General features: G+C 42.5%; 1 protein-coding gene across 1 annotated transcript in view; it reads left to right on the top strand.

The window, feature by feature from the left end:
- qsox2 (quiescin Q6 sulfhydryl oxidase 2) overlaps window positions 1-16915 on the top strand; it is a 36441-nt gene that overhangs the window by 13044 nt on the left and 6482 nt on the right. Inside the window, exons 2-9 of the mRNA XM_035378950.1 lie at window positions 11983-12083; window positions 13254-13302; window positions 13632-13737; window positions 14132-14222; window positions 14983-15128; window positions 15299-15433; window positions 16072-16201; window positions 16738-16860. Coding sequence (XP_035234841.1) covers window positions 11983-12083; window positions 13254-13302; window positions 13632-13737; window positions 14132-14222; window positions 14983-15128; window positions 15299-15433; window positions 16072-16201; window positions 16738-16860 — 881 coding nt within the window. The remainder of the gene's footprint in view (window positions 1-11982; window positions 12084-13253; window positions 13303-13631; window positions 13738-14131; window positions 14223-14982; window positions 15129-15298; window positions 15434-16071; window positions 16202-16737; window positions 16861-16915) is intronic.

Below are 16915 nucleotides of genomic sequence, written 5' to 3' on the forward strand. Positions count from 1 at the left end.
ACAACGGTGAATATGTATGGATTCTTAGATGTGCTGATAGTGACCACCCTTTCGCATATTAACCTCAAATTCGCAAGACAGGACACTTATATGCTATCAAATTTATGTCAAATTCCATTCATTTACATGGGGTGATCGGTACACGTCCCCTTAGCAACCAAAAGCTAGCGCTGGTCCACCTCTGACTTTTTTGCCGGCACAGAACAAAATCGCGAAAGTACTGACAAAATAACCACTGGAGGGTAACATGGACATTTTTTCCTACATAACTAGGTACAGGTTGTTACTGATATATTGCTTATTTCATATATAGTTGCAAATCAGTTTACATTTTCCTGTCTGTCGAACGAAGGTGGTCGATAATAGGTGCTCTCACTCTACCTGGCGGCCACAAAGTTTTAGTTGGTCTTGGTTGGTCATGATAATCCCGCCCCCAGCCCCTGACGTAAGCGGTTCTTGGTTCTAGACCAGCCAAGTGTTGGTGTTTGGAACCAGTTTTCCTGGCCGAGAGCCGGTTCTTTTGCTGTCGAAAAGTGAAGAACTGGTTCATGATTAGGCACCGGCTTCGAACCAGCCCTTGAAATGCCTTGGTGGAAAAGGGATATTTGTGCCAGACATGGCTGGATGTAATCAGACACCCCAACATAACAGCCAAAGAAGTTCGCATTGAGTTTATTTATTATTGAGTTGTCCAAGTGTAATCCCATGATCAAAAACAAAGTCTTCATCCTCAGACATTTTCGGTTTCGCTAGCTAGTAGTAATACAACACTATTTCTGCGACCAACCTAATGTTGTTGTCTGCAGGTACGCCCACATCAGAAGTTGCGCAATGATATGCATCCTCGAGTTCGACACTAAACTGCCTGGGTCTACTTCCTGCATTTGTAAAGGAAAGCAACAAAACAGCGTAAAATATTAACATAATGAAATAATCGAAAAATGAAGGGCGACACATTCATTAGAAGGACAATATCAGTCATGAGAAGCAGGGACGTGTGTTTACAATGAGTCTAACGTGGAGTTTGATGTTGAATAGGCTTCTCTTGGATGGGGGGGGGGGGGTTGCTTACACGGGTATCAAATATCTAAATATTGAAGCAAGCAACCTAAAAACTGTCTGGGGTGCACACAAAAGCCCGAGTAGGTGTGAAAATGACCCCAGAAGTGTTATAAAGTGAAATTCCCCTTTAATCTCTTTCATTTTGTTTAGTCAATTTGAAACACTCAGATGTGTGGGTGTACGTGGCTCCGTGCGGTGACAATGCTCTGACATCACACCCCACCCTACTCTACGCTGGACCTGCCATGCAGCCATTGCAAACACATAGTATAGATACACAATACAGGGACATACACATTTACACATACATGCACACGGGGACTCTCTCACACACACACAGACATATATACAACTTAGACACGCACTATGCATTTCTGCAGTGCCATTAGTTGAGCAGTTCCAGTGTAATTTATTTATGTATTTATTTATTTATTGATACAGCTGACTGATTCAGTTTTGATCTTATTTGCAAGTAGCCAGCCTGCTTACCATCTTATGTGCTATTATCTAATACATTAGTGTGAGCTGTGTGCCTGGTACCATGAATAAACCTCAGCAGATGCTGAAAACGGTTCTGCACTCAGCGCACGCAGTGCTAGGACTGAGTACATAACAACCATGCAATCCTTAGAGACTGAGTGCATATTCTTCCCGGTTGGCTGGAAGCTGAAGTCCCTACCCATAAATCCCTCTTTTGCCAAGTGAACGACGTCTGCAACCTTTAAACAAGTCTGTGCTTTGGCGCTTGTGTTCGGCCTAAGGCGTCGTTCATACCACATTAACCCATACTGCAGTGATGCGTCCACATGATGAAACTGCACTATGTGGGCCAGATGCAGTGGCCAGGGCTTTCTATGGTTAGACCACTGAATTCCTATCAGAACCGAACGGTCCGCTGGGACTAACCCCTTCAGTCAGTTTCAGCCAGCTTCAGCCATCAGCAGAAAGGGGCTGGTTTATCCCCTGTATGTGAGCTGCACCTACCCTATGTGTTTTAGTTCTTTCTATTGTATTGCTTAAACTCATTCAGACAATTCAAGTTGGTTTGTCTTTGAATTCTTTCTTCTCTCTAGTTTTATTGTCCACGTATATATTTTGACCAATTGGCGGCTTATTGATTCACCGCAGTGTTTAATTTCAGAAGGTTTTTCTAACCACATTTTATGTAAGCCTGTTTTCAATATAGCACAATAAGCTGTTGTGAATGTGAATATGGTTTTTTATTCTTGCTAGCATGCATAGCTATTTCTGACATAATGTGGTTTAAGAGGGTAAATAATCCCTCAAAACATGAAAATTAAATAAATAAATGAATAAAAAAACAAGCTGGTTGTTGAAATTCTGGGATTGCAGTAGTTGAAACGAAAACCAGCATACACAGGGGGTCCCCAGGACTGCGTTTGAGAACTAGTGTCCTACCGTGTGACACAAGGGGAGAACTCTGACATGTTTTTAAAGACTGGTGCTCCCTCAGCAGGGCCCCTGTGGTCATGGCTCTGTGCTCTGGGGTTTGCTAACCTTGTGTTCCTGCCAGAGCTCCTGCATGCGCGAAACCTCCTCACTCCTCAGAGGAGCAGCTAAAACTGTCAGACCAGAGCTGTCGTTCTTTATCTCTCCAATCTCACGCTCTACCAGTTTGTCACACTCACTCTCCATCTGTTGTACACTCTCTCTGCCATGATCATTCACTCTTCAACCCCCTTTCTTTTTCTCTGTCAGCCCACACTTTCCCTCTGTACCGACTTGCACTGACTAAATATAGACATCTAGCAGAAAACCACAATAAAATACTACGCAGTGAAATAATCACACAATCTAGTGTGACATATTATTATTATTATTAGTATTATTATAATCTTATAATATAATATAATCTTGAACCTTGCAAAAGGTGTCTTTGTCCCAAACATTATGGAGGGCCCTGTATTTAGGCTAGAAGGCACACTGATTATGTAAAGCTAACCAATATCCATCCTCGATGTTAAGGTGTGCTCCGACAGCAGTCACTCTCTGTAGCTTCGGCTAGCTTAGCTGGAAGGATCGGTCAGCAGCTGAGATGGAGATTGAGTGGTCGGGTAGGCTACTACTCCCATTGTCTTATGCCTCATCTGAAATTCAGTACAACTGTAATAAATGTAATGAATTACAAAGTAGCTTTCTGGTGAGCTAGCTCAGACAGCAAGCCAACTAGGTCGCTAATGCTGACGAAGGTAAATAATATATCTCCTGTAGTACAAAGTTACCATTCAAAGAAAGTTTTAATCAGGTTTCAGTGGATATCCCTTAGAAAATAAAAGGAAAATGGAAATGTAAGCAGAAATGTACAGTGCCAAGAAATAGGCCTAATCAAATTAAATTTTATTTAATCTTTGCTTTTTCTCTCCTTCCTTCTTTCATTCTCTCTCTCTCTATCTGTTCTGTTTTTTCCCCCTCTGTCCCTCATTCATGTATTTAATCAAATCAAATTGTATTTAGTCTTTTCTTTTCCTCTCCTTCCCTCTTTCATTCCCTCCCTCTCTATCTGTCCTGTTTTTTCCCCTCTGTCTCTCATTCATGTATTAACAGCAAGCTGCCAGGGCCTGCATGTTAGCAGCCAGTGGAGCCTGAAATGGGCATCTCGTAAAAGCACTAAACTCCTGAGGCGCGAGCTGTTCAGCCTGCTACAATGCGCATGAACGTGCCGTTCACAGCTACAGGTTGCAGCGTTTGGCAGAAATGCCCAGTCATCCCTCCCTCCCTAAAGCAGAGAGACAGCAGAAGGCAAAAGGGGGGGGCGGGGAGGCTGGGGAGGATTGTCTGGGGTTGCCCCCTTTGTCTGTGCTCTGTAGGCACAAGCAGTGTCAGCCAGCGAGCTCGTGGGGGACCGCCTGCCAGCTGTTCAGCTGCTCAATGGGGGTCAGTGGCGGCATTGTCCTTCCCTGACCCCAGCAAGCATTCCCTCACACTACCTCAGGGTGCATTGTGGGCCAGCCTTTTCCTTCCCTGAAAAGCCACCAATCTGTTGCTTTTGTGATTGGTGTGTGTTTGTGTGTCTTGGTGTGTCTGTGTGTGATGTCCTCTTCATTTAGGGACTAGCGATATAACAAATCTGCTCATATTAGCCTATGTGTAAATTTCATATTTATACTGTAACTATTTGGTTCTTCAGTTCAGTTTGAAGTATTGGTACCGATATTATTCGGTTACTTTACCATGTAGTCTAACACTTGTTTTCTGTTTCTTTGGAATCATATCAGTAGTGCAAGAAATGATGTAGCCAAATTAAAATACAATTAGTTGTCATGACACAACCGGTGAAGTTGTAAGAAACCCCTCAGATATACCAAATGGTGCATCTAGGCCACCAACAGCAAGAAACCAAAACTTATCACGTTGAAGTCACCAACTGTAAGAAACCAAAAAATCAGACAGCGGAAGCATCCTTTCCTCTGTGATAACAGTTATGCAGAGACGGAGGAAACTTTTGTCTGCCAGTAGTGTGGCTCTATAGGAATCGCTGTCTAGCTTGGAGATGCAGACATGTCTTTGTCTTGTGTAGCCTGCATAAATACAGTTGTGTATCCTGCTACGACACTAGTGTATAGGTGAGTGACTACAGGGTGCAGATATTCTAAGTTCTATGTGAAGGACCTTAAAACTGCTAGATATGCGGTGGTAAGATTCAAAGAGGAATGTCAGGTTAAAATGAATGCTGTTTATTGCTCAGTGTGTTTAGTAATAATGACACTATACAATGGTGCTAAATGTGAGTGGTGAAATGGCTATACACATGTGATGCGTAGAAGACCATGTTGACAAGTTTCCCCAAGCCATTGCACTTCTCTCCTTATATACAAAAAGATTAAAGCAAAACACCAAGTCATCAAGTAAAATCACAATCCTGACAAAACAGTATAGATATCACACCAGGTTAACTCTTGTATCTGGCTGGGTGCTGACCCATAGGTATCTAGATCTTTAGTCAGCACCCCACCAACTTGTTCCCCATGACAACACTGTTTTTCGACAATACAACACATCATTACACTGTATTACGGAGGTCCTAAAGTTCACATAATGCTGATCCAATCGGATGTTTGCAAATGAGAAATGTCTCTTAATCACAATTGCTGACTCCCTGTCAGCACGTAAACGGTCTGTTTTACTTTGAGGGTCTGATAAGAAGCAGACTTCTGTGAACTGCCTGACAAAGTCATGCTGAATATTTCAGAAACAAACCTGATATACAATGTAAATAATAACTATGATCTACCATTGGACATTAATGAGGTGCTCAAATTCAACAAAGAAAAACAGAAATTAACATTTCACTTATAAAGGGTTTGTGCACCTTAGGCAGGACCACAAACGCAGTGAAAGGCCACGGTCATCATGCTGAAGGGCCTGATTGAAGAGGATGATCACTGCACAATATCTGCTTTGTGAATCTTTAAGCCTACAGCACGCTGAGCTGTTTACCTGTTTCCTATAGCCTGGGAGTGCAATAAGCATATAGCACAGTTAGCAGCTAACTCCTTATCTTACCAATTCACTTTAACAGGAGAGAAATTACATGTACTTTGGGAGGCTGTCTGTGTGTGAAAAAATGCTAAATGTTTGGGAGAAATTCATTTGAAGAACAAAATGTGTCTTTATTGGTTTACAAATTCTTTGCAGTTAAAAAGATATCTTTTAAAAGTCATAAAAGAAAAAAACTAAAATGTCATCAAAAATTACATCACAACAAGAAAAAGGAAACCCATTCTTTAAATGAATAAACATCAAATACATGTTCCAGAAACAAAACCACAATAACTGTAAATATGTATTCTTTAAAATACAAACATTCTTTGTTAAAAACAATACATGTGCCAGGTTAAATTTACTAGTGAGACGGGTGTCATTTGTCAAACGTAAGGAACATCATTGAAGATTCTGCGTTGCCCGTAGGTATGAATGAGTCAGTGCGTTTACATGCACAGTTGAAATCGATCTATATTAACAGCTCGATTTGGCCAAAGATGAGATTTAATTGGATTATTGTCATTGTCCCAATATACAGAAAGAATCGATTTATTGACCGAGGTGTGTCTGACGAAGGCTTCTTATAAATCCTGCTTCCTCTAATTTTGTAACAACTTTCGCCATTCCGCGTTTTTCACAAGTTTGCCATTCCGCGTTTTACTTCCATCCGTTTATTTTAGGATCTCATAAAAAACACATTTTCAACGTACAAAAATGCCAAGTTACTCACACATACAAAACATACACCGTCTATAACTCATTCATTCAGACTGCCAAAATCCAGGCCTGCCATTAAAAGTATTGATATCAAAAGCTTACGGTACTACAAACAATATAGGCTATCTTGCCTCACCAAAATTAAATAAGATGTATTCCAAACAATGCTACCCAATATTTCCTCAATTCTTTCAAGTCACTTGGCCCTGTGTGTATAAGCATGCAGTACATGGACAGGCCAAACATATGTGTGGATGGCTTTCTCACAGTCAAGATTGATGAATAGGCGTCTGTATGTCCAATTTGTATTGGTATGTAGCCTATGTATTTCGCTGCCCAGCCTTTCTGTTGCGTGAATGATTGTATGTTTCTTGGTATAAATGTCTGTTCGTAAATGTGAATGTAACATGCTGCGAGGGAAATGTCCCCATGGGGATAAAGAAGCTCTCTATGCATGTATGTACAATATGTATTTTACATGCACTATTTATTGTACGTAGCAAATATACAATAACTTGCACATTTACTCAAATTCAGTTCAGAAGCAAGTATAAACATATGTTTTCTGGAGAAATATGCTTCCTGTAGTTACTGACCAGCAGTTTTCTACATGTATTTCAATGTGTTCCATGAGGCAATTCGAAATATTTGACACTTTGATCTGACACAAAGTTTGCATGACATTGTAAAATGGTAAGATTACAAAACACAGGGCCAAGTGACTTGAAAGAATTGAGGAAATATTGGGTAGCATTGCTTTGGAATACATCTTATTTAATTTCGGTGAGGCAAGATAACCTATATTGTTTGTAGTACCGTAAGTTGGCGTCATTTTGATATCAATACTTTTAATGGCAGGCCTGGATTTTGGCAGTCTGAATGAATGAGTTATAGACGGTGTGTATGTCTTGTATGTGTGAGTAACTTGGCATTTTTGTACGTTGAAAACGTGTTTTTTATGAGATATCATTTCTTTTTTCAAAGCGTTTTATTATGAGAGTGAGAAATGCGAAGTGACCCTGTAAGAAACGGTTGTGGATTATGGCTATCCTCGTGTGAATTTGTACAGTGTGATGAGCGTGTACCGTTTAGCAGTTTTGGTTTGCCATATATGTTAAAACAGTGGCTGTGACAAAGGGTGGCGTAAGTGTAAACGCATCAGAAACGCAGGTGAAATATGGCCAGTGTATGTACTCACGGATTTGACGGCCATCCAATGAGCCTTGATTGACAAAAGAATCAACAAGCCTGTAGAATTAGAGTGCCCTAGGTTGCAACTTGTGTACCCTTCTGTCCTGCTCCGTTGTCTGTTATTTCGTGGAGATGCACTTTTAGTGTTTATAAGGTTTATAAGGCATTTTGATAGGCTTTCTGCAGGTAGGAATCCTCTTCGCTGTTTTGCTAAGCTAGAACCGGAAAACAGGAGAATAGGAGCAGACGCATATGTCCCAGCAGGCTTTGCATATGAGAAAATAACAACAGTGTGAGACAAATTAGGAGAAGTGATAAAATTGTGCAGTTGAAACAATATGTTTTTAGCAGAATGGGCATGTAGGTGAAGGTTGACATGCTCACAGACTATAGTGCGAAGTAAATTAAATTACCATGAGCGAGCTTAGTTTCCTTATCGAACGGTAGGCTATATATAACCGTCTGTGTAAAGCATTAGTCGGTAAAGTGGAGGGATAAGTAACGTGTGGAATGTTTTGCACTGATGTGCTTTTCTCATGTTCAGTACTAGTAGTTATAATTATGAGTGAGTCATGATTTTAAATGTAATGTTTTAATGGGAAGTTGCAGAACGTACATACGTAGTAATTGTTTGTATGTGGCTAGATAGAGAACAGGTACGAGGTACCATGAATGTAGAAACGTGGCGTTTGCTGATAAGGTTGTGTACGGTAGCCAAGTGAAGAAATATAGTTAGTAGAAATGGCACAGTGGTGAACTGGTGTAACTTTTTAATAAAAGGAATACATTTGCTGTCATGACATGCATATGGGTGGCCGTGAGTGATTTTTGGTAAAGCAAATATAAGTGCAAGAAAACGTTAGTGTAGAAGAGGAAATTATCTGCCTGAGGGCGAGGCGGGATTCGGTGAACGGCGGGTAGATATGGTGCAAAAGCAATAATTAAGAAGTAGTAAACAATTATTAGTGAGGGTAAAAGCAGGTCAAAGAAACGTGTTCCTAGCTGGGCTTGAACCTACGACCCCATGTTCCCAAGACTGTAACCTTGCCAAGTAGGCCACAGGCAGACTAGCTGTTTAAACTAGAAATGTTTCAGAGTAAAAAGGTATGGGTATTTTGCGTGTGTATGCGAGTTTTTGATTGGGTCGTGTAGGTGAATATTTGGCTGGTGTCGGTAAAATGTCCAATGGGGAGACATGTTGTTAGCGGGATAGGCGGCAGGAAAAATAAGAATGAGAAGAAGAAGAAGAAGAAAGAGAAGATGATGATGAAGGCGAAAACGCAAAATCCCCTTAGTTTGGGGCTTTATTGTGTGGACATGTGAAGTTGTTTATGAAATCTGTCTGTTGAAATGGGGTCAGAATGTACAGAATTTAATGTTTTTAAGGGCTGAGTGTCTGTGGCTGTTGTGATTATTTCTGTGGGGAACCCTGAAAAGTGCCAAACTCTTGGTGCTGTATAGGTATGGGGCATGCCCGCATACCTGCCATCCCAATATTTAACTCCTTTAGTTGCGATAGCATGAAGTTGGTCTCCTTATCTGTCCAGAAATGTGTTTTTTTGCCATGATACTAGGGAGGGCAAAACGGAGCTTTAGGGCGCGGTCACACATATGCGAATTAACATTGGAGAATATTTGCCTCCCGTTCCCTTCCGTTCTATTCAGGCGAAGAGGCGAATAAAACATTCGCTTCTGGTGGCGAAGCAAATTCGCATCTTTGATTCGTGTGGAGTTCAACTTTGGTGAACTTTGTCCGGCGAATTCACAGCCTGAACCAATAGCAAAGAAGTGTGTGTGGTTAACCCCACTTGGCTGTAACTGGCTGTAGTTTTCTTAGTGAGCCAGGATGGAGGAAATTTGATTGTTGCTGTGTCTAACAAGTCGATATTGTACGATATTGCCCATGAAAACTACAAACTGCCCCACAAGAGAGATGCTGCCTGGCTGGCAGTGAGTCGGGAGACTGGCATTGAAGGTAAATAAATGGAAAATTTATCAATAACATCGATTCATATTTTGCGGTATTTGTTAGCTATCTTGACTTGACTACAAACCAGCAAACTGATTTCCGTGTGCGTCACCTCCTGCACTGCCCACATTCAGCACGACAAGATATGAATTTCGCCTCGGTAGGCGATGGCCATTCACCTGCATTTGCACGTGTGACCACGCCCATAGAATGTCGCCAGCAGTGTATTCGCATGAGCTCGAAAATGCATTTCTCACAGAAAAGGTCATTTGTCGCCTTTTTTAGATCATTACAGTGGTGATAGAAGTGATAATAATTAAGCGGTACTATGCTGTTAGCCTTTATTGATCGCCGTACAAGGTTAACGTGAAGTAGCTAGCACAATCGGACAGCACTAACCCTTAAAAATGTACTTTGAATGGTACTTGCTCAATCGAACGGTACATGTGAAAAACATTCGCTTATAGTCAGCGGCACTGAAATTTTCTGTCACACCCTCAATAAAAGGCAAAAGTCCCAGTAGAGGATTGAATTAAGTCTTTTAAAGTTTAATATTTTCTGAAACGTTATCGATTCCGCTTGGCCACTGTGAGCGTATAGCTGGTATGTAAATTACGGAACATGCGCAGAACGCCTAGGCCAATTTTTGGCCTATTGAAGCGTATACCTGCCGTAGTTAGTAAATCGACCCCCAACCGCATTATCCAGGTCAGTGGTTCTCAAACTCGGTCCTGGGAGGACCCCTGTGTATGCTGGTTTTCATTCCAACCTCAACAGAAATCCCAGAATTTTAACAAGCTGTTAATTTTTCTTAATCAGGTGCTTTTCATGTTTTAGAGCTGGGATCCCCAGTCTTATCCAGAAAGGGCCAATGTGGGTGCACCAGAGGTGTTACTAGGATGTCATCTTTGGGTGGGCATTTTGGATTATTTGGGTGGGCAACAACAAAAATGTTGCTTTTCCTAAATAGGGTATGTAAACAAGGGCAAAGCTTTATTTTGAGAAGGGGGGGGGGGGGCCAAACGGAATACAATTACAGCATCCAATTTTTGTAGGGGGGTCCAGGGCCATTACCCCGTGAAGAGGAAACCAAAACCAGATCAAAACCTAGTATATGGCTGGAACGATGGTGTAACTTCATCACTCACTCAGTCACAGACATTCGCATTTATAGAGCTGGCTCCGCTGTTGCGGTCCAGCCAAAAATAATTAAACTCTGTAACTGTCCCATTTGGTACTCGCCGATTTTGATCCGGGTTGTATTCAACTGTACTAACCACTATTCTAAGGATTCTTCCCTCCAGTTCTTTCAGTTAATACATTTGAGATATTTTCAGATAAACAAGATTCTATGTCAAAACACGATTTTTGCCCATTTCTGGGTTTCAGTTGATTCTCATAGTCTCGTCTTTTATAATTTGTATATATGTTGTTGGTGAAATCAGATTTGTAAGCAGTTATTAAGCTTCTTTAAGAAGACAAGCTAGGGGGTATTTTAAAGCTTACTGTCTTGCTATCGATCTATCTGTTTATCTAGCTAACTTGCTAGCTAGCTTGTTATCTCGTGATATCTGTCTAGCTATCTAGAGATCTGTTATCTATCTGTCTATATAACTAGCTAGCTAGTAAGCTAGCTAGCTAGTGATGTATTTTATCTATCTATCTACGTAAATATCTAAACACTAAACGTATCTTGCACTTTAATTAACTTTTTCGAAATGTTATGACAGTACGGTTCTGTGGTTGTACGGACACGCTTGTTGTCCAGACGTGGGTGTGTCTAATTACCATGTAAGGTAGTCGGGGTGGATTTTCCTGTAGTCGTGGACTCCACTCTTTTGCTCCACTGCGCTTGTGTTGGTTGCAATAGGCAATGGCTGCACCCTAGTTTGGGCTTCATGCGTCAGTGACAGGGGTCCCCCAGGACCGTGTTTGAGAACCACTGATCTAGGTATGTTAGTCCGACTCTGAAAAAATCGACTTTGTACGATTTCAGTCAGACTACAATGTTTACATGATTTTTAAAAGTCCAGTTTTAGCTGGACTAAAACAATAAATCGATTTTTGAAACATCATGTAAACCCAATCAGTGAGTGAATGATGCATGCTTCCTGCAATGGACTGGCGACCTGTCCAGGGTGTATTGCTGCCTCTTGCCCAATGCATGCTGGGATTGGCTCCAGCCCCCTGCGACCCTGACCAGGAACGGTTTGGAAAATGGATGGGTGGAACATAAAGAAAATATTTGGAAAATGTTTCCAACTGTAAACAATTAGGCTGCATTGTCACTGCGAGTAGAGATTATTGATGATGGTAATGATGATGATGGATTTCATCATTTGCATAGCAACTTTCAAAGTCTCTTTAGAAAGAAAGGGGTAGGGTCCCTCTCCCTCATCTCTGAACATCCATTTTCCCTCAGCCTGTCTTATCCCTCAACCTCTCCTCCTCCTCCTCCTCCTCTCTGCTATCGCTTTCTCTTGCTCCCTTTCTCTCTCCCTTGTTCCTAACTTTCTTTCTGCTCTCCCGTTTTCTCTCAGATTGGGAGCAGGCCATACGCATCGGGGTGCTGGACTGCGCTCACGAGAAGAACTTTGACATCTGCAGGGAGTTTGGAATTCACTTCTACCCCACGTTCCGGGTACTTGCTGACCGTGATCCCTCACGGCCTGCATGCCATGATAAACTACACTGCCTGGCCAAAAAAAAGTCGCACACACTAATATTTCTTTGGACCGCCTTTAGCTTTGATTACGGCATGCATTCGTCGTGGCATTGTTTCGACAACCTTATGCAATGTCCAGAATTGCATTATCTTGTATTGACGACGGAAGAGTCAAACCACTCCGTAAAGTCTTTTCCAGCACATCCCAAAGACTTTCAATGGGGTTAAGGTCAAGACTCTGTGGTGGCCAATTCATGTGTGAAAATGATTCCTCATGCTCCCAGAACCACTCTTTCACAATTTGAGCCCGGTGAATCATTGTCGTCCTGGAATATGCCCGTGCCGTCAGGGAAGAAAAAATCCATTGATGGGATAACCTGGTCATTCAGTACATTCAGGTACTCAGCTGACTTCATTTTATTGTCGCATAACGTTGCTGAGCCTAGACATGACCAATTGAAGCAACCCCAGGTCATAACACTGCCTCCAGAGGCTTGTACAGTGGGCACTGTCCAAAAAAATCCAAACGGCGACTTTTTTTTTGGCCAGGCAGTGTATATCACACTGCAAAGCTTCAAGGTTTATTCCCTTGAGTAGGCCCAGTTATGTGACATTATGCACCTAGAACCATGGTATGGCTTGTAACGGTACTTTTTATGTCTTCAAATAGCAATCATTTCCATGTCCTTTACTCGACTCGTATTTTCCTTTGAAATTGAATTTATTAGGTTTATGGAATTTAGCATTCCATTATTATTTATCCGCAGAAGTTATAGAGAATACACACACTCATACACGCACACACACACATACACACGGTGCGCACATGCTGTATATATGCAATTCTGATTAAATATGTATTCTGCATCTTTAGAGTGAGACTGTTTTTGTTAAATGTATTAATTACATCTTGTGATGACCTTTCCAATATTACCACACAGACTCAAAATATAAAAAAATATTCCAATAAAAACCTGGCAGGATAGCCTGTTGGTTCCACTGAATGTCCCCTGTTTACAGTCAAGGCTGGCCTATGAGGTTTGTCTGTAGAGGCTGCTATTTCTGGGTGTCTGCTGTAATGCTCGGTTTGTGTTCTAACACCCGCCCACGTTCTCTCCCCCCCCCCCCCCCCCCCCCCCCCCCCAGTACTTCAAAGCACTCAGCAGCACCTTTGATGTGGGCAAAACATACAGAGGTGAGACTACTCTGAAACGCTGGCAAGGAGCTGGGATGTTTCCAGCAAGAGTGGATTTTCAGGCTGCAGCTCTGAAAATATGTACATAGGATGCAGTCAGCTTTATTTATTTTGTCATAACAAAATTAACAGTACTTGCCCGTTAACAGTAATTGTAAACTCAATATTCAGTGACAGGATATGAAATTCAATATGTTATGATTTCCTGTCAGAAAATTGATGACTGAATATGAGCTCCCTTGACCTTGTGAGCTCGTGTTACAATATGTGGTGAGTGAAGGGGGACTCTTATTAATGTTTACATGCGTATAAACTGTCATTCATAACAGGGCCTGACCGGGAGTTGCAGACGGTGCGCCAGCTGATGGTGAACTTCCTCCAGAACCACACCAGAGAGGACTGGCCTGTAGGGTGCCCCCCACTGGAGCCCACCAGGTATTGCTCTCTGTGTTTTAGAATAGGGCAGAACTTAGGCAGTCATATTCCCTCCTTTATCTGATGGAGCTTTGGTATTTCTGTGCCTTGGAAACCGCCTTATCAAGAGAATAGTGCACAGCTCATTTTTTTTAGAAGGTATTTACAGGGGCAGGTGAGGTTAACTGCCTTCCCCAAGGGTATTGCAGCATTCTTTGGAACACAGAACAACTACTCGCATGTTCTGTTGGGCTTCACATGATTTGTGCTTTATTTAAATAATTTTTTGTGTTGGTCAATGTTCCGATCACAGCATGTCAAGTGGTGACATCTAATTGTTGATCCCCACCGCACTGCCTTACCAGGGCGTGGGCACAGGCCCCCATAACCTTACATGGCTTCTCCCCGTCGGCAGGTCTGAAAACATCCTGTCCCTGCTGGGCCAGAAGTCAGAGCTGTACACTGCAATCATCATCGAGGATGAGGACTCGTACGTGGGCCGAGAGGTATGCAGATGAGCCGGCCGGAATGCCTTAAGCCTACACCACGCCTTTGAGTGCGCTATTACAAGATTGCATAGTGTTTATGTTGCACCTATTTCTAACCGTTAGAAATGCTTTTTTTTGTGTGGCTTAAGTGGCTTACATTACATTAAAGGCATTTGGCTGACACTCTTATCCAGAGCGACGTACAACAAAGTATATAACCGTAACCAGGGACAAATGTGTTGAAAACCCTAGAGGGAAGTACAGTTCCAAGCACAGGGAGTGACTGGGTAGTTTAACTTGGACCCTTACAGTGCTGTGTAACCCTTTTTTCAAAATGCTTTTTCAAAATTCTAAGTCAGTGTTCTAGAACTTCATTGCATTCAGTTACTAGTAGTGATTGTGACATCAGCATTCAATGTTCAGTTTAGAACATTCTAATTACAGATTTGTGATCTTAAACCATAAGGGTATATAAATGGTCGAATTGGTTGTAGCTACTTGTTTCAGCTTTCTTGGATCAGTAGCCGGGGGTCCGGTTATGAGCGCTGATAAATGTTATAGTGGTTTTGGATGTTGTGTGTAGTTATCAGTGCTGATGATTGGGCTGTCAGTTGTTGAGCTGTTGGTGCTGATAGTTTACTTATTACCACTTATAATGACTTTAGGAGCTATATGTAGGTATTAACGCTGTTATTAACATTGATAAATGCCGACAGGTGTTTATAGCAGCTGAGCTTCAGGATAAAATTCTGCTTACCCTTTGCCCTTTGTGACCCAGGTGATTTTGGACTTGATGGTGTACGAAGGGCTGAGGGTGACCAGGGTGCTGAGTTCAGACAGAGCGTTCCTGGAAAACCTGGGGGTCAAGGCCCTACCTTCTGTCTACCTGCTCCACCCCAATGGAAGCCACTCCCTCGTGGATGTGTGAGTGACCCCTATCACCTGCCAGTCTGGTTCAGCTTGGGGGCCCAACCCCAGCCTAAACACTCAAACACTCTCGGAAAGTGCCACATGGCAGCAGTCAGTGCCTGGGTCCAGCATACGAGTGTGGAAACAATGTGATGAAGTGTGATTAAAGTCTCTCTCTCTTGCAGGCAGAAACGTTTGCGTTTTTTCTTCTCTTCATACCTGAAGCTGCTTCCTGCGGTGCACAGGAAACAGGCCAAGTCTGCCCATGACCTGGTGCATGCTGGGCCCGGGGTAGCTGAGGTGTGGAAGGAGTTTGACAAGTAAGTGTGTGTCTGTGTCTGTGTTTGGAGAAATATATTAAAATATTGTCTCTCAGACAGATTTGGTTCTCTGCTGCCACCTGCTGGTCAGTAGCTGTCCTTCACAGCTGCTTTTATTTCCTGAGCTTCTTCCCCATACATTTTATATTGAGAGCTATTACAGGTGCAGCCCTTGTAGTCCACTGGCTCTCAAAAGAGAGTTATCAAGTTTAGTGGCTTCTGTTGTGTTTAGTATAGTTTTTTTTTTTTTGGGGAATTATTGTGATACATGAAAATATGTTTTTTCCTTTCCATTTCATTACATTACAATAAAATTGAATGTTGCATTCCAGTCCCTGTTTAGAACAGCCATCCCCTCTTGACAGATAGTGTCTTGTCATTGTCAAAGGCACCAGCAGGGGGCATCCACGGCATGCATCTTTAAGAGTGAATACTGTAGCAGCACTGACTTTCTTTGTGTGTGTGTGTGTGTGTGAATGCCACGTCCCACAGTTTGGACACTTTCAGTTCTGTCTCAGCTGTGGAAAGGGGTTGAGCTGTTGTGGTACGGTTGCCTATCTGATGGCCAGTTTTGTGTGTGGATATGTGCATTTTTGTTGGCTGGCGTGTGTGTGCGTATGTGCATTTGTGTGCCACAGGTCTAAGGTGTACATGGCAGACCTGGAATCCGGGTTGCATTACCTGCTACGTGTGGAGCTGGCCAGCCACCAGACCCTAGAGGGAGAGGAGCTCAAGACCTTCAAGGATTTTGTTACAGTTGTTGCCAAGGTAACATCTGAGCTCAGACTCACCTGCACATACACACTGACGAAGACACAGAAACAAACATAAAACAGCGAAACGGCTGCAATTCCCATCTAGTTTTGAATGGTTTATTGTTTGGTGTGTAGGTGTGTAGAGAGATGCCAAATACTACACCTTTGCTTGAAGCAGCTGCAGTTTTTAGTCTCTGCTGTGCAGCTACATGCATGCCTCAGAAAAGTCTTTTTTTATGCTGCTAAATAAGAACTAAACCTGTTTTTTTGTCTGAATTTGTATAAAATTAGCAGTTGCTGTGCCAGCTCATTAGTTTACTTGTGAAAGCTTCCTTTCCTGGCAGTGAAGTTCAGTGCCAACTTTGGCATCAACTGGTTCTGTGGAAGAACCCACCTACATGTGCAAATGGCATACTGGGAAATTGTGTGCATACGTGCGCTGTACTGGGCAGAGCGAAAGAAGGTCCGTTTCACGCATGGTGATAATTAAATTCGGGCCTAAGCCTATTACAGTGGTCTGTACCCCCCCCCCCCCCAAAAAATCCCCAGCTGTTTCCAGGCCGACCATCTGTGGTGAAGCTGTTAGAGACCCTGCTGGAGTGGCTGGTCAGTTTGCCTCTGGAGAGAATTCCCTACAATGCTATCCTGGACCTTGTCAACAACAAGATGAGGGTAAGTGCCACGCCCAGAAATCCACACCCTAACACAGCGAGATGGGTCCCTGTTT

The sequence above is a fragment of the Anguilla anguilla genome, chromosome 10, assembly GCF_013347855.1.
Source record: "Anguilla anguilla isolate fAngAng1 chromosome 10, fAngAng1.pri, whole genome shotgun sequence".
NCBI classification, from domain to species: domain Eukaryota; kingdom Metazoa; phylum Chordata; class Actinopteri; order Anguilliformes; family Anguillidae; genus Anguilla; species Anguilla anguilla.